At 36.5% G+C, this 24,179-nt stretch overlaps 2 protein-coding genes across 3 annotated transcripts in view; one reads left to right on the plus strand and one right to left on the minus strand.

The window, feature by feature from the left end:
- zgpat (zinc finger, CCCH-type with G patch domain) lies at positions 1 to 12,953 on the minus strand. Of its 2 annotated transcripts, none has more exons than XM_077728486.1 (7): positions 12,844 to 12,953; positions 11,030 to 11,652; positions 9,347 to 9,480; positions 8,019 to 8,183; positions 6,870 to 6,989; positions 1,700 to 2,108; positions 1 to 403 (listed from the first exon to the last, which is right to left on the minus strand). In XM_077728486.1, exons 2-7 carry the CDS (start codon positions 11,614 to 11,616, stop codon positions 265 to 267), a joined length of 1,554 nt encoding a protein of 517 aa, XP_077584612.1. In that variant the 5' UTR covers positions 11,617 to 11,652; positions 12,844 to 12,953; the 3' UTR covers positions 1 to 264. The 2 variants fall into 2 exon arrangements, with proteins under 2 accessions (XP_077584612.1, XP_077584603.1); XM_077728477.1 differs by lacking the exon at positions 12,844 to 12,953 and adding an exon at positions 12,040 to 12,209.
- The window catches only part of tti1 (TELO2 interacting protein 1), a 20,519-nt gene continuing 8,772 nt past the window's right edge, over positions 12,433 to 24,179 (plus strand). The window contains exons 1-12 of the mRNA XM_077728496.1: positions 12,433 to 12,560; positions 12,774 to 13,521; positions 14,837 to 15,174; positions 15,248 to 15,518; positions 17,019 to 17,190; positions 17,278 to 17,570; positions 18,898 to 19,287; positions 19,356 to 19,515; positions 20,556 to 20,723; positions 21,442 to 21,596; positions 21,708 to 21,848; positions 22,521 to 22,725. Of these exons, the coding sequence (XP_077584622.1) occupies positions 12,793 to 13,521; positions 14,837 to 15,174; positions 15,248 to 15,518; positions 17,019 to 17,190; positions 17,278 to 17,570; positions 18,898 to 19,287; positions 19,356 to 19,515; positions 20,556 to 20,723; positions 21,442 to 21,596; positions 21,708 to 21,848; positions 22,521 to 22,725 (3,022 nt within the window). The 5' untranslated portion in view covers positions 12,433 to 12,560; positions 12,774 to 12,792. The remainder of the gene's footprint in view (positions 12,561 to 12,773; positions 13,522 to 14,836; positions 15,175 to 15,247; positions 15,519 to 17,018; positions 17,191 to 17,277; positions 17,571 to 18,897; positions 19,288 to 19,355; positions 19,516 to 20,555; positions 20,724 to 21,441; positions 21,597 to 21,707; positions 21,849 to 22,520; positions 22,726 to 24,179) is intronic.

Consider the following 24,179-nt stretch of genomic DNA (forward strand, 5'->3'; position numbering starts at 1 on the left):
ACTCCACTTCAAATTCCAATTCCAAATTCAAATGTTTAATAAATCACAACATCCATCATGAATATTTGTTTGTAACGTACTTGTTTGGGAGAAAAAAACAGCAAAAAACCCTCTAAATTGTGTTTATAGTACATAGAAACCATCATTTTAACCAAAAAAATCTGTAGAGACCAATGAACTTAAACCAAATTCCTACAGTCGCTTTCCCATTTTCTGACAACTAAAAAAAACCTAAAAAAAACAAAGTTTTTTGTAGACGAGAACTTAGAATTCGGTCATCTTCTTATGTGTATCCGCCTTGTTTTGTTGTCTCAGAATTGACTGTTCTTGGGCTTTCTGCTGAGCCAAAAGTCGCCGTGCTGCCGCCAGTTTTTCTTCCAACTGCTTCACTCTAGATGAGTCCCTTTTTTTTTAAATTTTATTTTATGACACAGAAAACAAAAAAGATTAAAAGGTGTGGAAGGACAGGCTTGTTTTCAAGCGGCACTTTCTTTAATGAGTTGGCCACGGAGAGCAAGTCTCACCTTGAATGGCTGCATCTCATTAAAAATGTTTACCACAAATTTAAATGAATCAGCACTTTATCGCAAAAAAAGTAGGTGGAGTCTGTTAGATAGGTTTTAAATATAACTTAGTCTAAATGATGGCAAATAGATTACAGTAACATTTGCTATTGAGAAAAACCTTAGATCATATGGGTGTCAAAGTGGCGGCCCGCGGGCCAAATCTGGTCCGCCGGATCATTTTGAGCGGCCCGGGAAAGTAAATGACGAGTGCCGATTTTCTGTTTTAGGATCAAATTAAAATGAAGAGTATAGATGTATAGTAAATTTGCTGATTTTCATCCTTTTAAATCAATAATTGTCATTTTTTAATCATTTTTTTCTGTTTTTTAGTTCAAAAATCATTTTGTACTTTTTTTCTTAGTAAGGGGAAACATATAATAATTAGTTTTTCATTTCAAAATGGAAACACATTTTTTGGAATTATATTCAATATTAAAGTGGAAAACCGAAAATATTTTTTATATATTTATTTTTAGATTTTACAAAATGCTTTTTGACTTAAAAACACCAAAAGAAAAAATTGACAAAAAATTATTGATTAAAAATGGGGAAAATAGGGAAATATAATATACATCTGAGCCGGACCATTTTAGATATAATATTTAGATTTTTTTATTTTTTATAAATGGATTAAAAGAACTGGATTAAAATCCCTGAATATTCCCTTTTTTATAGATCTAAAACAATGTTTATTTTAGCATTTTTTTTTAAATATTTTTAGATTTTACAAAATGATTTTTGAACTAAAAACACAGAAAAAATGGATTAAAAAATTACAATTATTGATTTAAAACGGGGAAAATCAGGAAATTTAATATACATCAATACTATGTTTATTTTAGCTGTTTTAAAATATATTTTTAGATTTTACAAAATGATTTTTCAACTAAAAATACAGAAAAAAATGATTAAAAATTCCAATTATTGATTTAAAAGGGTGAAAATCAGGAAATATAATATACATCTATACTCTTCATTTGAATTTGATCCTAAAACAGAAAATCGGCCCTCATCATTTACTTTCCCGGGCCGCACAAAATGATGCGTCGGACCAAATTTGGCCCCTGAGCCGCCACTTTAACACCAGTGGTGTAAATCAAAGCTCAATTCTGATAATACAGTAAACTACTGACCTGCCAGTTTGCCTTCCAAGCGTTTGCGTCAGGTTTTGAATCTCCCTCTCCGTCTGCGAAATCTTCTCAGCTGCCTGAAACGATCTAACGTTCAGACTCCTCTTGGTGCTCTTGCACCCCTTGTAAGCCTCCACGCCGGTAAGCGCGCACGACTCCACCGTTTCTTCGGAAGTATCTTGCTGTTTGGTGCCAAGTTTGTTGTTCAGAAAGTCAAAAACGGTGTTTCGCTTTCCGTTGTTTTCCCTCGGTTTTCGTCGGCGTTTTGGTCGGCCCGTTTTCTCGCCATCTTTAGCCTTGCCGCCGTGGGCTCGTCTCAGGGTTAACTCGGCACATTGGTCCAATGATTTGCCTTTAGGAACCATAACCGCCATGACTGGTTCGACTCGGCCTTCCTGTGTTTTTCCTAAACCTGACGGAAAGAACAAAAGCGTGGGTTTATGGTCTTCATCTGTATTCGTGTCTTTGTCAATACATCGTAACGATCCATGTAATAAATCACGGTGGCATTTAGAATGCGGTAGATGATAAAGAAGGGTGTTTTTTTAGGTGTGGCTTCTTTGTGATTGATATGTTGCAAGCAGGGCGGCGTGGTAATACATATAAATGGGGCTTGGGACGGAAAAAAACACAAGATGTTTGTTGTCTATGTTGTCCAAGTGGCGGCCCGGGGGCCAAATCTGGCCCGCTGCATTATTTTTTGTGGCCCGGGAAAGTAAATGATGAGTGTTGACTTTCTGTTTTAGGATCAAATTAAAATGAAGAGTATAGATGTATATTAAATTTCCTGATTTTCCCCTTTTTAAATCAATAATTGTTATATTTTGTAATAATTTTTTCCAGAGTTTTTAATTCAAAAATCATTTTGTAATATCTATAAATATATTAAAATAAACGTTCTGTTTTAGGATTAAATTAAATTGAAGAGTATAGTTTAGGGATAGAGAACCTATGGCTCGGCAGCCGCATGTGGCTCTTTGATGGGTGCAAAAAAAATGAATATCAGGGATTTTAATCCTGTTCTTTTAATCAATTTATAAAAAAAAAAGTCAAAGTGGCGGCCTGGGGGCCAAATCTGGCCTACTGCATCATTTTGTGTGGCCCGGAAAAGTAAACCATGAGTGGCGACTTTCTGGTTTAGGATCAAATTAAAATGAAGAGGATAGATGTATATTAAATTTCCTGATTTTCACCCTTTTAAATAAATAATTGTAATTTTTAAATCATTTTTCAGAGTTTTTAGTTAAAGAAACATTTTTTAAAATCTCAAAGTATATTTTAAAAAAGCCAAGATAAACATTGTTTTAGATCTATAAAAAAACTGAATATTCAGGGCTTTTAATCCAGTTCTTTTAATCCATTTATAAAAAAAAAAGTCAAAGTGGCGGCCTGGGGGCCAAATCTGGCTCCCCGCATCATTTTGTGTGGCCCGGGAAAGTAAATCATGAGTGCCGACTTTCTGTTTTAGGATCAAATTAAAATGAAGAGTATAAATGTATATAAAATTTCCTGATTCTTCCCCTTTTAAATCAATAATTGTCATTTTTAATCCATTTTTTCCTGTGTTTTTAGTTCAAAAGTCATTTTGTAAAATCAAAAAAATATATTTAAAAAAACCTAATAAACATTGCTTTAGATTTATAAAAAAAATGGAATATTCCGGGCTTTTAATCCATTTATATAAAAAAATCTAAATATTATATCTAAAACGGTCCAGCCCACCTGAAATCAAGTTGACGTTAAAGCAGCCCACAAACCAACCCAAGTCTGACACCCTTGTCTTAGAACTTCTGACCCTGTCATGTTATAGTTTCAAATTGATAGCTTCCTCTATCTGTAGACATCCTGGACAAAAAGCGGATTGTAATTCACATGTCAAGCGTTAATCAAATACAAGCCCTGTTGGTCTGATGGGTTTCTTGGGGAAGAAATTCCTAATTGGAGTAATGCCTCATGTTGCAACTTTGACCTTTAAATGAATGGCGATGACAGCAGGTGCTTTTTAGATAAATGTAACATAGCTTTTGGCTTTTGTCATTAATCAGCAGGTACGTGCTTCACCTTAACTAGCAAGCTGGATATAATTATCGGCCTTATGGTCCTATTTGACCCAAAAAATGTCATCAGAAACTGACAATTTGGATTTATATTCAAAAAGCTAATAACAAACACATTTTCTAAATTGCCATTTCAAGACGCCTGAGTCAGCAAAATTATATTTTGACCAAATGATTATATTACACATGATTTACTGCCAAATAACTTGGTCATTGGCCTGCAAAACAACACTAAAACTAATTGAAACTTTATATAGAAAGCCAAAAACGCTATCAGATATTTAAAAAAAACACAAATGCCTGAACTGGAACAGTAATATTAAATATGCAGATGCCACCTTAGTTTACAAAATCTTCCAAAACAAAGCTCCTGCTCCACTGCAAGATTTTGTACAAAAAAAATCCAACACATCAACAAGGGCTGGCTCTAGAGGTGACTGTGTACTTCCCTTAGAAAAAGACTGTATTCCACCAATTAACATATGTGAACTTCCATCTCTGAACCTCTTGGCCAATCATTTTAAAGCCTAGCTGTTAGACCACGTGTCAAAGTGGCGGCCCGGGGGCCAAATCTGGCCCGCCGCATCATTTTGTGTGGCCCGGGAAAGTCAATCATGAGTCTCGACTTTCTGTTTTAGGATCAAATTAAAATGAAGAGTATAGATCAGACATGGACAAACTACGGCCCGCGGGCCACATCCGGTCCGCTAGGTCTTTTAATCTGGCCCGCCGATGTTGTCCAAATAATGTTTTTTATTTTATTTTTTCCCCAAGATGGCGCCGTCACACGGAAGCCAGTGGCAGTAGCTCTGTCCACACTATTTGTTTTTTGTGTTTTCCAGCCCCTCCATCTTTTTTGAAATGACATTTTAATATTTCTTAATACATTCCTTTTTACTCTACTTTGTGCTTTATACTTTTTACTTTAATGATGAGTAATGAATATGTTAATACTTAAATCCTTTTTTCCTGTTTATGTTTCATATGTACTATTAACGGATGCACTTTTTTATTTGTATCATATCTTGTGCTGACCCGGCCCATCTGTCAAATTTTTAAAGTCAATAACTTAACTTAATTCTTGTTTTTCTATGTTTAATATCACAGTTTATTTTCATATCAATGGGTTTCACAACCTGAAAATTTGTCAATGTTTCAAAGTCGTGGCTCCAGGGCCAAATCTGGCCCGCCGCCTCATTTTGTGTGGACCGGGAAAGTCAATGATGAGTGCCGACTTTTTGTTTGAGGATCAAATTAAAATGATAGACATAGATGTATATTAAATTTCCTGATTTTCCAACTTTCAAATTAATAATTGTAATTTTTGATCATTTTTTTTCTCTTTTTAGTTCGAAAATCATTTTGTAAAAGCAAAAAAAATATGCTTCATATGTACTGTTAACGGATGCACTTTTTTATATGTTATCGTATCTTGTGCTGACCCGGCCCATCTGTCAAATTTTTAAAATCAATATGGCCCCCGTGCCAAAAGTTTGCCTACCCTTAGTCTAGTAATTGTTATCGTTTATCTTCAACCTATACAAGGGACTAAAGATGAAAATTAGCCCTAGGCTACAATATTACATATTTACATATGTATATTACCATGAATATAATATATGTGAATATACATGTTCATTAATTAATTTAGATGGTCTGAGATCAAAATGAAATGTTTTAAATTTAAAACATAAACATGGTAAAACTGCTCAGGCATGGATGGAAATGATAATTTAATATTCTAAATGATCTTTTAAAGTTAATTGTTGTTGACGTCCAATCCATTTTTTTTGCTTGGAGCTACTACTGACAGTGACTGGTGAAACAATGCAGTGCACATTGAACCCTGAAGTAGAAAAATCTGGGTTCTATGCCTCAGTGCTCAGTGAGTCAGCTTGTGACGAGGAAAGAAGAAGCATAAGGCTGAGACGAAAAACCTCCAAATTGAATTCAGCATCTTCACTTTGACTAGGAAATGTCAAAATGTCCTTTTGGGTTGATATAAAAAATAAAAAACGAGATACCTGGCCTTCGAGTGTTATTCCAGGCAAGTAAACCACAGTAATAATTTCAAATGTGACCTTAAATATATGTTTCAGACTCTCAATCATTTGTGAGTGTTTAGTAAACATAGTAAAGTGAAGGTACATCTAAAAAAATTGAAAAGATGGTACTATGAAGACCCGAATAATCATATGTTTGCGATTATTTTTACAACTGAAATTTTCGCATGGCTACGGTTCTTATTGGGGTGCCTACGATTATTAATTTTTGCCTCAATTAAGTCCGTGCAGCGGCAACATTGTTCTATGTCATTAACTTTTTACGTGTAAAGCACACGTGCTCTTTTTACTAACGTAGTACTAGTAAGAACGAAAAGTTGATTATTTCTTTACAGTAGCCTATGTAATCGATCATCATGACTTTAATTTTGTGGAATTTCGACATAGTATTTTGTTTCATGCTACTAGTAAACTGTTGATTAAAATAATAATGATTGTCCTTGTTATGATTTTATAATAAATATTCCATCATAGCTTGAATTCTATGCATCGAATCTGTTTCGACAGTAATTATCTCGTGCCTACTAATATTATTTTACATTATTTTTGGATATTTTCCACTACCTACTATTATTCTAGCGCAAGGGTGGGCAAACTACGGCCCGCGGGCCACATATGGCCCGCTAGGCTTTTTAATCCGGCCCGCCGACGTTGTCCAAATAATGTTTTTTTCCCCCCAAGATGGCGCTGTCACGCGGAAGCCAGTGGCAGTAGCTTTGTACTCTTATTTGTTTTTGGTGTTTTACAGCCCATCTATCTTTTTTTTTTTAATTACATTTTAAAATTTCTTAATACATTCCTTTTTACTTTACTTTATACTTGAATGATGAGTGATGAGTATGTTAATACTTTAGTCGTTTTTTTCTGTTTATGTTCCATATGTACTGTTAACGGATGCACTTTTTTATATGTATTGTATCTTGTGCTGACCCCGCCCATCTGTCAGATTTTTAAAGTCAATGTGGCCCTCGGGCCCAAAAGTTTGCCCACCCCTGTTCTAGTGCCTACTAATATTCGGGTCTTCATAGTAGTTTGAGTCCGTTTTTCACCAACCTTTGCCATATTCGTAGCCCATCTTCAACATTAATTTCGATCCGATTCCTCTGGTGTGGACCTCCCAACCTCCAAAGGAGGAACTGGTACTTGCCGTTGATTCACCAGCAGAGTCCAAAACTATATTATTAAATGAAATAAGAGTAGAAAATGAAGGAAATTTGAAAAAATTACAAAGAACACAAATTTGAACCATGTTGACATTCAAAATATTTACATATGTCAAGTTGTTTTATTTCTACTTGCTATGTTCTAAAATGTGTGCAGGTTTAACAATTCCAGAGCTAATGGCAGTGTATTTATATTAGAGGTGTCAAAGTGGCGGCCCGCGGGCCGAATCTGGCCCGCCGCATCATTTTGTGTGGTCCGGGAAAGTAAATCATGAGTGCTGACTTTATATTTTAGGATTAAATTAAAATGAAGAGTATAGATGTATATTACATTTCATGATTTTCCCCCTTTTAAATCAATAATTTTAATTTTTTAATCCATTTTTTCTGTTTTTAGTTCAAAAATCATTTTGTACTTTTTTTCTTAGTAAGGGGAAACATCTAATAATTATTAGTTTTTCATTTCAAATGGAAACACTTTTTAAAAATAATATTCAATATTAAAGTGGAAAACCGAAAATATTTTTTAAATATTTATTTTTAGATTTTACAAAATGATTTATATATTTTTTTATAAATGGATTAAAAGAACTGGATTAAAAGCCTTGAATATTCAGTTTTTATAAATCTAAAACAGTGATTATTTTAGCTTTTTATTAAATATTTTTAGATTTTACAAAATGATTTTTTAACTAAAAACACAGATTAAAGGATTAAAAAATTACAATTATTGATTTAAAACAGGGAAAATCACGAAATTTAATATACATCAATACTATGTTCATTTTAGCTTTTTCTAAAAAAAAAGAAAAGTTTTTTTTGTTAAAAAATAATTTTGTAAAATCTAAAAATATATTTAAAAAAATGCTAAAATAAACATTGTTTTAGATCTATAAAAAAATTGAATATTCAGGGATTTTAATCCAGTTCTTTTAATCCATTTATTAAAAAAAAATCTAAATATTGTATCTAAAATGATCCGGCCCACACAAGATCTAATTGGCATGGATTTAGAGTATAAAAACTGTTTGATACATGCCTTTTGCGTAAGCCGCATCATCATCATCATCGCCATTATCCAGATCGGAGTCAGAAGAAACTGTGTCTTCTTCTCTAAGTGGTGGGATGATGCAGTCAGCTTCAACAACTGCATCTTTTAGCAACAAGGAGTCAAATTTGACTGTGTAGAAGCCATCTTCAATTCCTAAAAGGGAAGAAAATAAAACTGTTGGAGTTATTCTGTAATACTATTATATTTATATATGTGTGTATTTAATCATTTTAGAATGAGAGCTTCTTCAATGTTTACTGTTTACTGGAAGATAGGACTGACCTTTACCCCAGAATGCAGACCTAGAAAGACGCTAAAGAAATTGCTGATGCAGCGTGATGGCTATCCAACAACCTTCGTGATTACTCGCATGTTATCGTAAATTGTGACGTTCGTTTTCACATAATTATGGAATTGTTTTGCAGAATGGAGGCTTGTTTGTTTAATTTCCAATGGAGTTGTTTTGGAATTCCGACCTTAATTGTAATTTTAGAATACCGTATTTTCACGACTATAAGGCGCACTGTATTATAAGCCGCACTGTCTATTTTGGAGAAAATTTAAGACTTAAGTGCGCCTTATAGTCGTGAAAATATGATAATTGCTATTGACTTCCAGGTATGAAGCACTCACTACTTTACAGTCACCTCTAGAGCCAGCCATTGTTGATGTTTTGGATTTTTTTGTATAAAATCTTGCAGTGGGGGAGGAGCTATATGATGGAAGATTTTGTAAACTAAGATGGCATTTGCATATTTAACTGTATTGTCTCAGTTCAGGCGTTTGTGTTTTTTTAAATATCCGACAGTGGTGGTTTTTCGTTGTTTTTTCCATATATAAGGCGCACTGGATGATAAGGCGCACTGTTTATTTTGGAGAACATTTCAGACTTTAAAATGCGCCTTATAGTCGCGAAAATACGGTACCAGATATGCGATGATTGTTACAGCTGTTGTTTTTGCTTACGAAATTGAATGAATGAATAACCTTGTAATTGTTTTGATTTATTATTAATGTATTATTAATCTATATATACATATCTATTCAAATGTTATTAATTAATATTTATTATTAATCAGATGCCCCCTGTATTTTTTTATAATTATATTAAAGTATAATTAAAGATGAATTTAACAAAAACAGAAAACCAAACTGAAGTGTAGTTGATCAAGAGTCCATTTAGCGAGTAACACTGTTTACATATGAGCTATGAGTACTACACATGCAAATTTGTTGCCAAGTAATTTTTTTTCTGTAAATCATTCATCTTTGACTTTTCTATTGGTTTGTACAAACACTCAAAAGGAGTCCAGCACCTGTGATTCTGGCTGGGTACCAGATGCCATCATCATGTCGGGTCAAGCAGGACGATCCCTCCATGAGGTTACTGAGGTCGGAGTCCACAAATTCTCGGAGCTCTGACACGTACACGACTTCGCCATGGGAAAACCTTCACATAATGAAAACACACAAATAAGGAAGGTATGTCTTAAAAATGTCAAGAATAAAACATGCTAAATACTCAATCCAAGTATGTCAACAATGGTATTGTACTGAAAAATCATCGCACATGGTATTTCTGAGATACTGTATTAATCAAAAGCATATTATTAGGATCAATATCATAAGGAAGTTAACAATTCATCCAGTAATGGTTGGCTTCTTAATAATAATAATAATGATAATAATAATAATAATGATAATAATAATAATAGTAATAATAATAATAATAATAATAATAATAATAATAATAATAATAATAATAATAATAATAATAATAATAATAACAATAATAATAATAATAATAATAATAATAATAACAATAATAATAATAGTAATAATAATAACAATAATAATAATACTACTACTACTACTACTAGTAATAATAATAATAATAATAATGATAATGATAGTAATAATAATAATCGGACATAGGCTTTGTCATCATTGACTCGAGAAAAGATGAGGACAAAGCCGATTATTATTATTATTAGTATTATTATCATTATTATTATTTTTATTATTATTATTAAGAAGCCAACCATGACTGGATTAATTTTTACCTTCCTTATGATATTGATCATAATAATCTGCTTTTGATTAATACAGTGTCTCAGTATCCTACTGCAAAACTGAAAATAACCAACAAATAATACATGTTAATTTGCCGACATCTACTGGTGAAAAAGAGTAGAGCAACGTTGTAAGTCTTATGCGCATATAAGCCGTACCCTTGATTCCATCATCATTTTTTTTAGTTAAGGCTTATATGCGAGAAAATACGGTAATTCAAAAAGTGTCTTCTTCAATGTTAACATTCAATGATTTTTGGGGGATAGAAACTGGTTAGCGGGCCATACTTTGGAGACCCTTGTAATAAACACTTAACTTTACACTGACAATAGTCTTGAAAATTGAATTCTGAAAATTTTTATATTTGCTGGACAATATTTGAAAATGTAAAAGTAAGTTTAGATCAGGGGCGTCAAACATACAGCCCGCGGGCCGGATCCGGGCCGTCTGGTGGTTTGGTATGGCCCGGGGAAGAAAGCTGCATTGTATAAAAAAATATGAATTTTCTTTAAAATTTGTAGTTCTTGTATTATCCGCTAGGGGCGCAGTGTTTTAGTACATGCAGACAACATGAATTGACAATCATTTATGTTCTTATGTTATTTTATCGTTCATAATATATTGTTCATAATGTAAAAGGAAAGTTCTGTTAATAAACATTTTGATAATTTACTCATTCTTTGCACTAGTTATTAGTATTAGTGACTAATACAAAGGAAAAAAGTGGGCTTATTGTTAGTTCTATGTCATTTTGCAATGAGTTTACTGGTCCGGCCCGCTTGATCTCAAATTAAGCTCTATTCGGCCCGCAGACCGAAGGGAGTTTGACACCCCTGGTTTAGATGCAAAATAACTGAACTAACCAACAATAGGAAATATTATTATACGAGTTCTTGAACAGGAACAGAACTAACTACAACAGTTACCTGCAATTATCATCGAAGCGACATTTGTCCTCCAAATAGAACGGACATGGTTTCATAGACTTCTGCGTGGGATAAATATACAAAACTCGAACTTGCGCCTCATTTCCATCCGGTGCCTCTGCTCCAACCACCATGGCGTTGTGGTACTCCAAAGTCCCCCACGACGTCCTGTAAGGCGCCCTAACTTTGGTACCACTCAATGTGTCTATCTCTTCATCCTCATCCTCCTCATCTTCACATTCAGCATCCGCCGTCTGTGCCGATTCTCTCGTATCCGAACGAGTCCCGGAAAATTCCCCTAGCTCGCTGTAAAAAGTGGCAAACTGGGAATCGAAATCGCCTTTCGTGTCCGGCTCCGGCACCCCAGCAAGGACTCCACCAGGGCCTTCCAGGGAGGCCAGAAGTAGACTCTTTCGCAAAGACAGCAAGCTGGCCTTAGTGAGTTCTATCAGCTGGCTTAAGTCATCTTTCAGTTTTAAAAGGTCGTCCTGTTGGGAGGGATCCAAACCAGCGGCTAAGGTGGCATCGACTTGCTGTAGCTGGGCTTCGTACGTGGAAATGGCGCCCTCTAGAGTTTCCTCATCCATGGTGCAGCTTCACAGCAATGGCAGGCATTCATTCAGCTTATGGAGAAACCGTAGAAGAAATGCATTTAAAGGAGAATTGTTTTAATATACAGATGTAATTTCAGGTTGACATATTCGACACTAATTCTAGCCAATCATAGCCGGGGAAATTTTGATTTTTCAACTAGCTAGCTTAGCATGCATGTTTTCTTTGGAATGTGGGAGGTAACCGGTGTACCCCGAGAAAGTCCACGCAAGCCCGGGGAGAACAAACTATACATAGGGATGAGCCATGCTCCATCACCCCCGGCACTTGAGGATAAGCGATTTAGAAAATTAATTAATTATGTTTTTGATCTGAGCAGTGAATAACACAAGCTAGCGATGGGTTCGTAGCCACGGTGTTAGCTTTAAGAAAAAAAATCATAATATTACAGGCATTACCGTCGATGTCTGGTCGACTGTCCGAAACTAGTTTCTGGTCGGAAATGGGAATAACAATGTAAATGATGCGTCTTTACAATGGAATATTATTTGGCCAAACAGTGAACAGAAAACCGGCTGCAACCAAGTATTTTACATGGATATCGGTCTCCGTTATTTATTTTCAGTGCAAAATACTTATTCCCGACACGAAGATGTATTATTCTTCAAACGCCTAGTTTCAGTTTTAAAATAATTATTAATAAAATTTAAAATAATAATTTTAGTATTTTTATTTTCAATTTTCTTATTTTAAATATTACTTATAAGTACAGTCAGAAACGTTTTGCATTATTTTTATAAAATACCGGATGTAGATATGCTTTCCATTTTCTTGTTCTCGTCGAGTAAAAAGTGCGTCATTGGCGCATAATGATGACGTCGCACAACGTCGACGCCATGCTGGCTTGTCACTACTGTTCGAATGTTTGCTTCTCTTGAGAAATACTTTGTGCTTTTACATCGATTTCACCAATCTGGAGGTATATTCCTATTTTTATATATTATCTAAAAGAATACTAGTTAGGAAGCTGCTACGTTTTAAATTTGATGACTTCGAAGGTAGCTTCATGCATGGTTCCTATTTTCAAATCAGTGCAATTCATCTTGTAAAAACCGACTTTGTCCCTTCTTTGTTGTGGATTAACCATCAATGTTCTTTATCATATTCCATTTTTATTATTACGAATTTCCAGAAAAGCGATCTCCGCTGCAATGCCTCCAGCCAAGTCACTTATAAGCGACCCAAAGACTGCATTTGCCTACCTCCGCCCAGCTTGTGTCCTTCTAACCCGCGTCCCTACTTTAAAAAACGTCGAAGCATTGAGTTCTCAATTAAAAGACATCCAAGATGCCACCTTACAGCAGCTCCAAGAGTACGTCCTCTTCCCTCTCCGCTTCGTTCTCAAAATCCCCGGACAGAAAAAGGACAAATTTGTGGAAGCTGTGGTGGAGGCCATGCGTCATATCCTGGAGAACACTTGTGTTCAGAACTGGCAGACCCTCCATGAGCTTTTTTCCGAACTCTGCCTCTGCATTTGCTCACCAGGAAATCCTGGGAAACCTGCAGATACATCAGAAGAGGTGAAATTATCCGTGTTGCGATGCCTGAGTGCTTTGCTTCATGCAGCATATGGAGATATTGTCTTCGAGTTCTTCAAAGTCGCAATGCTGCCCGAACTGGGAGCTGCCGTTTCACTTTTCCTGGCAATGGCGGAGAAGGAGAAATCTAGAGATGTTCAAATAGCAGCTTTGGAGTTTCTCCAGACTTTGACACTGCAGTGTGACTGTGTTGAGGAGGAGCATGTCGTGCCTTCGCCAGAGGAACGGCAAGAACTAGGCAATGCCATGGCGTCATTTTTGCCTGGTGTTACCATGGCGGTTGCTAAGGTCATTGCAGGCGATGTTAGACAAGGGCATCGAGTCACTGTAAGAGCCATCAAGGTACGTGTCTTTAAAACAATATTTGTTTGAAAGGCTGTGCAGGCCAAATTTGACTGACGGGTTCATTTGTCTTGTTTATAGTGATGTGGTAGATTCGGTCATGTGATGGGAAATCATGTCATTTTTGGAGAATCAAGTTTTGGGTAATAAAAAAGATTGGGTTTTTAAAATCAGTCAACTGCACCCCATTTTCTTATCTTCTGTTTTTGGTCGATAGTAAACGCTTATTTAATTCGCAATGGTAATTTGAAATAAAGAACTTGTGATGAAACGGTGGTCAAGAGTGTTGCTGTTGTGAGGCTGCAATAAGTAAGTGAGTGTAGTGTTAAGCAGGATGAAGGACGATTTCAAAATAAAACAACGGATGCATGAAATGTATTTACTTTTTGTGGGATTTGTTAACTTGAATCTTGTTTTCGTATATGGTCATTTGCATATCAAAGTGTTTCGTAACCTGAAAATATTGTTTTTAGAGGCATTTGTAAGTAGGGGTATTTGTAAGTAGGGGTATTTGTAAGTAGGGGTGTTTTTAAGTAGGGGCGTTTGTAAGTAGGGGCGTTTGTAAGTAGGGGCGTTTGTAAGTAGGGGCGTTTGTAAGTAGGGGCGTTTTTCAGTAGGGGCGTTTGTAAGTAGGGGTGTTTGTAAGTAGGGGCGTTTGTAAGTAGAGGCATGTGTAAGTAGGGGCATGTGTATGTACGGGCATGTGTATGTACGGGCATGTGTAAATAGTGGTGTTTGTAAGTAGGGGCATTTGTAGGTAGAGGCATTTGTAGGTAGAGACATTTGTAGGTAGAGACATTTGTAGGTAGAGACATTTGTAGGTAGAGACATTTGTAGGTAGAGACATTTGTAGGTAGAGACATTTGTAGGTAGAGACATTTGTAGGTAGAGACATTTGTAGGTAGAGACATTTGTAGGTAGAGACATTTGTAGGTAGAGACATTTGTAGGTAGAGACATTTATAAGTAGGTGTATTTGTAAGTAGGTGTATTTGTAAGTAGGTGTATTTGTAAGTAGGGGTATTTGTAAGTAGGGGGCGTTTTTAAGTAGGGGCGTTTTTAAGTAGGGGTGTTTGTAAGTAGAGGCATGTGTAAGTAGAGGCATGTGTAAGTAGAGGCATGTGTAAATAGTGGCGTTTGTAAGTAGGGGCGTTTGTAGGTAGGGGCATTTGTAGGTAGGGACACTTGTAAGTAGGGACACTTGTAAGTAGGGACACTTGTAAGTAGGGGCACTTGTAAGTAGGGGCAGCACTGTACAAACGCCATTATGGACTTAAAGTACTAACTGTGTTTCTTTTCTCACACTATCTTTTAAGGTCTGGTCCAGCATGGTCAGTCTGGTCATGGAAGATGCTCAACTTCAATTTAGTGAGACACCCAAGTCGCCCTTGGTTGAACTGTCGAGGATTGGGCAGCTAATGGTCGTACGCACACAGGACTGGGTCAAGAACACGGCAGGAAAGCTTTTCCTCCTCCTGAAGAAGATCATCTCCGCCTCTGTGGCCCATCCACATTGGAAGGTTCGAGTGGAGGTGGTGGGACTGGCTGAGCACCTGCTGGACAAGTCCAGTCAGTCTTTGGGCGAGTGTGTCGGACTTCTTCTGGAGACGTTAGTTGGAGCAATTAATGATGAGGAGCCTAAAGTTAGAGAACGGTTTGTTTTATGGTTTAAAGTGGGCTGATTGGATGGTCTGAAGCTTATTTTTGTCTGATTTTCTTGTCTTTAGGTGCAAAGTTGCGCTCGGAAAGGCTTCCAAAAGAAACAATGGGAAGGATATCGACTGTAAAAACAGTTGTCAGACTTTCACTGACGTTCTCTCGGAAAATCTTCACTCGTTGGCCACTTCCATGCCGAGATTAATGCGGACTTCTGATGATCAGAAGAAGCTGTTTCTACTGAATGTCTTTCTGGGTTATTTGAAGCTTCTTGGACCGTTGATCTCGGTGGTGCTGAATTCTGCAGTCCATCTTGAGAGGATTTCCAAAGCTCTGATGCAGGTAGGGACCGCTGAAAGCGGATAATCCGGCAATTGATTTCATATAGTATCTCAGAAATATCATGTGCAATGATTTTTCTTAAGATTTTCCCCTTCAAAGAAAGATATTTTTACTCCCTATTTAAACCATGAATATGGAGGTGAAAATTGTGAATCAGGGTAGGCTTATATGAGAGAAATTGTAAAATTCAGCGATTTGAGGGCAATTTTAAGGCTTGTATGCGAGAAAATATGGTAATCAAGATTTTGGGTGGGCAGGGCTTAACAGCTTTTAGGGCAATTTTAAGGGAAAGGCTTATATGCGAGAAAATATGGTAATCAATATTTTGGGTGGGCAGGGCCTAAAAGCTTTTAGGGCAATTTTAAGAGCACGGCTTATATAAGAGAACATATAATTAATATTTTGGGTGGGCAGGGTTTAACAGATTTTAAGGGCAATTTTAAGGGTAAGGGTTGTATGCAAGAAAATATGGTAATTGTTATTTTGGGTGGGCAGGGCTTGACTACTTTTAGGGCAATTTTAAGGGCACGGCTTATATGCGAGAAAATATGGTAATTAATATTTTGGGTGGGCAGGGCTTAACAGCTTTTAGGGCAATTTTAAGGGAAAGGCTTATATGCGAGAAAATTTGGTAATTATTATTTTGGGTGGGCAGGGCTTAACAGCTTTTAGAGCAATTTTAAGGGTAAGGCTTATATGTGAGAAAATATAGTAATGAATAATTTGAGTGGGCAGGGCTTAACAATTTTAAGGGCACGGCTTATATGCGAGAAAACATTATAATTACTATTTTGGGTGGGCAGGGCTTAACAGTTTTAGGGAAATTTTAGGGGCACGGCTTATATGTGAGAAAATATGGTAATTAATATTTTGGGTGGGCAGTACTTAATAGTTTTAAGGGCAATTTTAAGGGTAAGGGTTATATGTGAGAAAATATGGTAATTAATATTTTGGGTGGGCAGGGCGAAACAGAATTTAGGGCAAATTTAAGGGAAAGGCTTATATGCGAGAAAATATGGTAATTGTTATTTTAGGTGGGCAGGGCTTGACTGCTTTTAGGGCAATTTTAAGGGCACAGCTTATATGCGAGAAAATATGGTAATTAATATTTTGGGTGGGCCGGGCTTAACAGCTTTTAGGGCAATTTTAAGGGCACGGCTTATATGCGAGAAAATATGGTAATCAATATTTTGGGTGGGCAGGGCTTAACTGCTTTTAGGGCAATTTTAAGGGCACGGCTGAAATGAGAGAAATTTTTGGGTAATTAATATTTTGGGTGGGTGGGGCTTAACAATTTTACGGGCATGGCTTATATGCGAGAAAATATGGTAATTATTATTTTGGGTGGGCAGGGCTTAACAGCATTAACCCAAAAACACTGTAAAACCTGACCTTATCACACCCTTACCCTTTTCTTACCTGTACAGATGGCAGTCTATGATTGGCTCTTAATTTTGAACCTCATTTTATAGTGATACGCAACGTGCTTTGATTTTACAGGTGCTCGAGTTGGATGTCACAGATGTCCGAATCGTAGAAGAACGAGGTCACTACGACGCAATAGAAACCAGCTCAGATTTCCGTCATTCTGCACACATACGGAGGAAGCGTTTTCTCTTCTTTACAAACCAGAAAATCTTTTCTGTGCTCGCAGAGATCTGTCGTACTTTAGGTACGAAAACGGCAGCCATTGTCCCGTTCCGCTTCACGTCACCACCAAATCCACTGAAATACTTTCCTGTGGTGTGTGTACTTGTAGGTTATTACGGCAACGTTTTTTTACTGACCGACCACTTCTTGGACCTGTACCGCCAGTCCTCGGCGTACAGGAAGCAGGCCGCCATGGTTCTTAATGAAATCATCAGAGGCGCCGCCGGCATCGCTGTTGTTGCCGAGGAAGATTCCCTGGAGGGTGACGGGCGAGGGATTGGAATCTCTCAGGAAGAACTCAAAGCAGCTGTTATGCTGGTCATGGAGGAATACATCAGTGTATGCAACTGGAACCTGATCACAGCCAATCAGGAGACGGATAGAGATCGACAGGACCAACAGGTGAGCAGAGTTAGTGAGTAAATATGCAGCCGATTGTGAAGATTTCTTTTTAAGTGAAGTTGTCATAATGTCCTTCATTGGCAATTCGTGGCTTGCAAAGGTTTGGCATTAACAAATGCATTGAAATATGTTAGTATTTAGAAAATGTACAAATATTAATAAGCAATAATGATGTCTAATATTTCCTTACATCAAGCAAATATAGAGGGAACAGGAGACTTTAATGATATATATTTTTTCTATTTTTATGTTTGGATTTTAAGGGTAAGGCTGACACAGTTGCTGGTTTAGATGAGATTAGATTAGTTTACATTAGATTAGTTTAGTTGAGTTTAGATTATATAATATTGTATTAGATTAGATAAATTCAGATTAGATACATTCAGATTATATTAGATTAGATAAATTCAGATTAGATTAGATACATTCAGATTAGATTAGATACATTCAGATTAGATTAGATACATTCAGATTAGATTATATACATTCAGATTAGATTAGATAAATCCCAATTAGATTAGATAAATCCCGATTAGATTAGATAAATCTTGATGAGATTAGAAACATCCTGATGAGATTAGATACATTCTGATGAGATTAGATAAATTCTGATGAGATTAGATAAATTCTGATGAGATTAGATACGTTCTGATGAGATTAGATACGTTATGATGAGATTAGATACATTCTGATGAGATTAGATAAATTCTGATGAGATTAGATAAATTCTGATGAGATTAGATACGTTATGATGAGATTAGATAAATTCTGATGAGATTAGATAAATTCTGATGAGATTAGATAAATTCTGATGAGATTAGATAAATTCTGATGAGATTAGATAAATTCTGATGAGATTAGATAAATTCTGATGGAATTAGATACATTCTGATGAGATTAGATACGTTATGATGAGATTAGATAAATTCTGATGAGATTAGATAAATCCTGATGAGATTAGATAAATTCTGATGAGATTAGATAAATTCTGATGAGATTAGATAAATTCTGGTGAGATTAGATAAATTCTGATGAGATAAGATAAATTCCGATAAAATGAGATTCGATTAGTTTAGATTAGATTAGAGAAAACGCACACAAGCGCGAGTGGAGTTTGCATCCTCCACATTGTGAGGAATAACCTGGGATCAAACCTTTGACCATAGAACTGTGAGGCTGACACGCTTACCACTCGTCCAGCCGGGGAGCCGAATTTTTTAAAAATAGTTCATCTTATCATTGATGTCATCTTGTCAAAATTGTTGTACTTTATAGAATAGAATTAACTTCAGACATGTAAAATTCATGACCATGTTTCTAACTTCAGCTGCTGAAGCCCCACATGCTCCTCTCCATATCCAACACCTCTGCCGACCCTTTCCAAGTCGTCCCTTCTTCCCGCACGACCTCACCCACCTCGACCGTCCACCAGCTCAACAGTAACATCTGGCAGCTATGCATCCAACTCGAGGGCGTGGCCTGCTTTGCACAAGCCTTGGGCGAAAACTTCCGTCCCCTGCTGATGACATCACTATACCCTCTACTGGAGAAAGCCGGGGAGGAGACACTTCTAGTCAGCCAAGCGGCGCTGGACGCCACGCGGGACGTCAGCCGGGCTTGCGGATACCCGTCTTTAAAAGAGCTAATCAACGAAAACTCGGATTATCTCCTCAATGACATCTCGCTTAATTTACAGAGGCTCAGTCAGCATCCACAGGTGAGATTTATTGCATTTTAGCAGCATTAGAAAAGTGCTTAGAGAAACCTTTGCCTTGCTCTCTTTAGGCTCCACGAGTGTTGACCGTCATGTTGGCTCAATCCGATCGTACGTTGTTGCCGCTGGTCAGCGACATCGTCCAGGATGTTTTAATGGCTCTTGACCTCAGCTACGACTACGCCTCCTCTCTCTTCTGCTCGGTACTGCATGCGCTCATGAAGGCGCTTGGTGAGCTCTCATGTTTATACTTGCAATACAGTATTTTCTCGCATATTAGCCGCCTTCGCGTATAAGCCGCCCGCTTAAAATTGCCTTCAAATCGTTGAATTTTACAATTTCTCGCGTATAAGACGCCCCCTGATTCACAATTTTCACCTCCATAATAATCAATTGAATGGTTTTATTGTCCGTATTCAAGTATAATGAGATTTAAAGTTTCACCATGAAGTGCATAAATAACGACAAATAAATATTCAACAAATAAGTACTCAACATAAGTAGACAACAACATAAATAAGTAGGGAAGTGCACAAATAACAACATTTGACAAACAGTAAACAGATAAATAATCGATCAATAAATACTGTATTTTCTCATATATTGACCACCTCTGTGTATAAACCCTCAAAATTACCTTAAAATTGTTGAATTTTGCAATTTCTCGCGTATAAGTCGCCCCCGGATTCACAATTTCCACCTCCATATTCATGGTTTTAATAGGGAGTCCAAATGTGTTACTTTGAAGGGAAAATCTTAAAAAAAACTATCGCATGTGGTATTTCTCAGATACTTTATTAATCGATTGCTGGATTGAACATTCTTAAAGATTGTTAATTGCACATAGACAAATTGAAAAAGGAAGTCATGTGAGCAGTACAACCAGGAAGTGTGTCTATAGCGGGCTAGCTTGTCATCCCTAGGTAAGAAAGCGGCGCCCTGAATGAACAATAGTAGGCGCAAGTGAGGGACTTCTTTTACGTTTTATGCAAAATACACCTTATTTTTTTCTTGAATTTCATTCATAGACGTCAAAATATATTTTAAGCGTTTTATTTGTTCTCTACACTTTAAAATAAATGACCGTATCGGCCGCATTCTTTTGCGTTATAGCGTTTCGCGCATGTCAAGTCTAATTTATGCGCATATAAGCCATACCCTTGATTCAGTCATCATTTTTTTGGCCAAAAATATGTCCACATATGTGAGAAATCTACAGTATTTGATTACTTTTAATATTTGACTTATGATCATGTCTACTTTTCTTTCAGCGAGGTGGTTTCCCTTGACTTCTAAAGTAACCAAAGAGTCTCCTCGGTCCAACCAGACTTCTACCGACCAGGAAGTCTTTGACATCCGCCAGTTCCTGTTGGACTATCGCAAACAGAAAGAGCTGGCGGAAGGCATTGGAATTGACCAAGACGACTCTGACGACCTTGGTATGTACCATTATTGAGTTTTTAAAGAAATACTGCAGACATTATGTAAATGAGTATACATGGGAGTGTAAAAAAAGTATATTGCCGTATTTTCACGACTATAAGGCGCACCGCGTTATAAGGCGCACCATCAATGAATGACATTTTTTTCATGTATTATAAGGCGCTGTATTATAAGGCGCACTATATTATAAGGCGCACTATATTATAAGGCCCACTGTATTATAAGGCGAACTGTATTATAAGGCGCACTGCATTATAAGGTGCACTGTATTATAAGGCGCACTGTATCATCAGGCGCACAATATATTTTGGAGAAAATTTAAGACTTTTAAGTGCGCCTTGTAGTTGTGAAAATGCGGTAATTGCTATTGACTTCCAGGTATGAAGCACTCACTACTTTACAGTCACCTCTAGAGCCAGCCATTCATGATGTTTTGGATTTTTTTGTATAAAATCTTGCAGTGGGGGAGGAGCTATATGATGGAGGATTTTGTACACTAAGATGGCATCTGCATATTTAACAGTATTGTTTCAGTTCAGGCGTTTTGTGTTTTTTTTAATATCTGACAGTGGTGGTTTCTCGTTTTTCGGTTTTCTTTTTTTCCATATATATAAGGCGCACTGTATTATAAGGCGCACTGTCTATTTTGGAGAAAATGTAAGACTTTTAAGTGCGCCTTATAGTTGTGAAAATACGGTACTCCTCTTTTTGCAGCGATCCCTCCCTCTGGACAGTTTGACAACAATGATGATGATGATGCTGGTCCTGATGTGAAAGCAGAACTTCCCACACACCTCAACATTACTAAAGATGTAATGGAACGCTGTATTCATCTACTGTCTGATGCCAACCTCTGGCTCCGACTTAAGGTACCATTGCATCTGTTGTAGTCATCTTCAGTCTTTCGGCAAAACTTGTTAAAGGCATGCATCACTGTAAGATGACTAAGTCTAAATCATTTTTCATTTTTCTTCTTCTAGGCGCTAGATGTGTTGGAGTTGTGCGTTAGTGTTCTGAGTGAGAGGGAAAATGAACTGTTACCCATGGCCCATCGATGCTGGCCCGCACTTTTACAGAGATTGACAGCTGATGATCCACTAGCCGTCCTCAGAGCCTTCAGGGTAAAAAAAAAAAAAACATTTCCAGCGGTTACTGGCCAAAAACCAATATTTGGAGTCCATATTCATAGTAAAAGTGTAAAAAATTGTGTAAAAAATTACTAAGGCAAGCCCTGAACTTACCATATATACATATATATCATACAAGTCAACCTCAGCCAATTGCTCCCCTTATTAATGATTGCAATTCCCTTATTAAGTAATTAAAAGACATACAAATGCAACGTGGCACATATTTACTCACATAGGTCGCACTTTAAAGTCTAAGGTTTTGCCCAAAGTGGACGTAGTATAAGTATGCACTACATTCACGATTTTGTAGATGTCGCTGTATGACACTGACAGCTTGACTGTCTGGGTACATTGCTTGCTGACACGCTATATTAATATAATATGGAAATATTAACCCAAATATGGCAATATTAACAGTTGACAATGATGTTTTCATCTGCTACCAGTGACCGAGACAATTAGAGCCGAAATGGTTAAAATGAGATTGGTTTTAAAAATAAAACATACTTTAAAAATAAAAATTCTGTCCAAAAGTTGTTATACAGCGTACACAATTTGAAATGGAAAACATATAAGTTGACAGTTATGATATACAGGTCCCGATTATTGGTCGATTGCGCAATTGCATGCCCACCAAATCTTATCTATGCATCACTCTTTCAGGTTTTGTGCACTTTGGGTCATACTTGTGGAGATTTCCTAAGGAGAAGGGTCTCCAAGGAGATTTTGCCGAAGCTGAGCTCTTCTCTGGCTCAGCAAGCTCCCATTAGCGCTAAAGCTGGACCCATCTATACTCACACTTTGGCTTATAAACTGCAGCTGGCTGTTCTCGAGGGAATGGGCTCCCTGTGCCAGAGCTTGGACCTTGGTAAGTACACAAAAAACACATATACAATGCATCGGCAGTAGCTCTAAAATGATATTGAATTTTCCGCCCAACTTGCAAAACGGGTTCCCAAAATGTTGGGACGCTAAATATACTACACTAAATATTAAATTGTGATCAATAACTAAATGCAATGATGTGTGGCATTGTTCAATATTATCACTCTGCTAAAATACAGTCATACCCCTCTACTTAAGAAATTAATGGGTTCCAGATTTTTTTTCGTAACTTGAACATTTCTTAAGTCGAGGCATTCGTAAGTAGAGGTATGACTAATCTCTTAACTTTTTTACAATTTTTTTTTACACCAAAAAAAATGTCAAATTATTACTTCGTAAACATAATATAAACACCAAAAATGTACTACTAAAAAGCACACTCTCTTTGTAATTTTGAATGATAAACAAGTTTTATTCTGTTATATCTGAGTACTATAACAATATACTGAGTACTATAATATATACAGTATATTATATGGCTAGTAATATGTCTGATTTATTCATGTTATTGTTTTTAATCCTGTAAATAGTTTGTAAGTAGGTTTGTAAACAAGAGTTAAGCACAAATTAATTCATATTCATGGCATTTCAATACATAATCATGTTCAAATGAATATGTACCACCAGGGGGCACACTTGGACATCTATTTGAAATAAACTACATTAATCTTGAAAACCTAAAATTCATCCTCTCCAAAACTAATGGATTCAAGTCTCTTTTAAATTACTACACAATGAAAATTCCATTTGGAATTAAAATGACGTTTAGAACTGGAATATGCATTAAAATATCTCGGTTTTTATTGTGAATTTGTATACCGTAAAAATTCATTAAAAGTGGATATGTTATATAAAATAATCCAAAAAATAGTTTATTATTGGGTTCATACTGAGTTTTTCCCACATATTTTTCTGATTGGAGATATTCAAGAACCGTATTTTCACGACTATAAGGCACACCCTCAATGAATGACATTTTTTCCATATATAAGGCGCACTGTATTATTAGGCGCACTGTCTATTTTGTAAGACTTAAGTGCGCCTTATAGTCGTGAAAATACGGTAATTGCTATTGACTTCCATGTATGAAGCACTCACTACTTTACAGTCACCTCTCGAGGCGGCCATTGTTGATGTTTTGGATTTTTTTGTATAAAATCTTGCAGTGGGGGAGGAGCTATATGATGGAATATTTTCTAAACTAAGATGGCATCTGCATATTTAACAGTATTGTTTCAGTTCAGGCGTTTGTGTTTTTTAAATATCCGACAGTGGTGGTTTTTCGTTTTTGGTTTTCTGCTTTTTTCCATATATAAGGCGCACTGGATTATAAGTCGCACTGTCTATTTTGGAGAAAATGTAAGACTTAAGTGCACCTTAGAGTCGTGAAAATACGGTAGCTACACATTATGATGTCTTAGCTTACCGTTTTTACTG

The sequence above is a fragment of the Stigmatopora nigra genome, chromosome 1, assembly GCF_051989575.1.
Source record: "Stigmatopora nigra isolate UIUO_SnigA chromosome 1, RoL_Snig_1.1, whole genome shotgun sequence".
Taxonomy (NCBI): Eukaryota; Metazoa; Chordata; class Actinopteri; order Syngnathiformes; family Syngnathidae; genus Stigmatopora; species Stigmatopora nigra.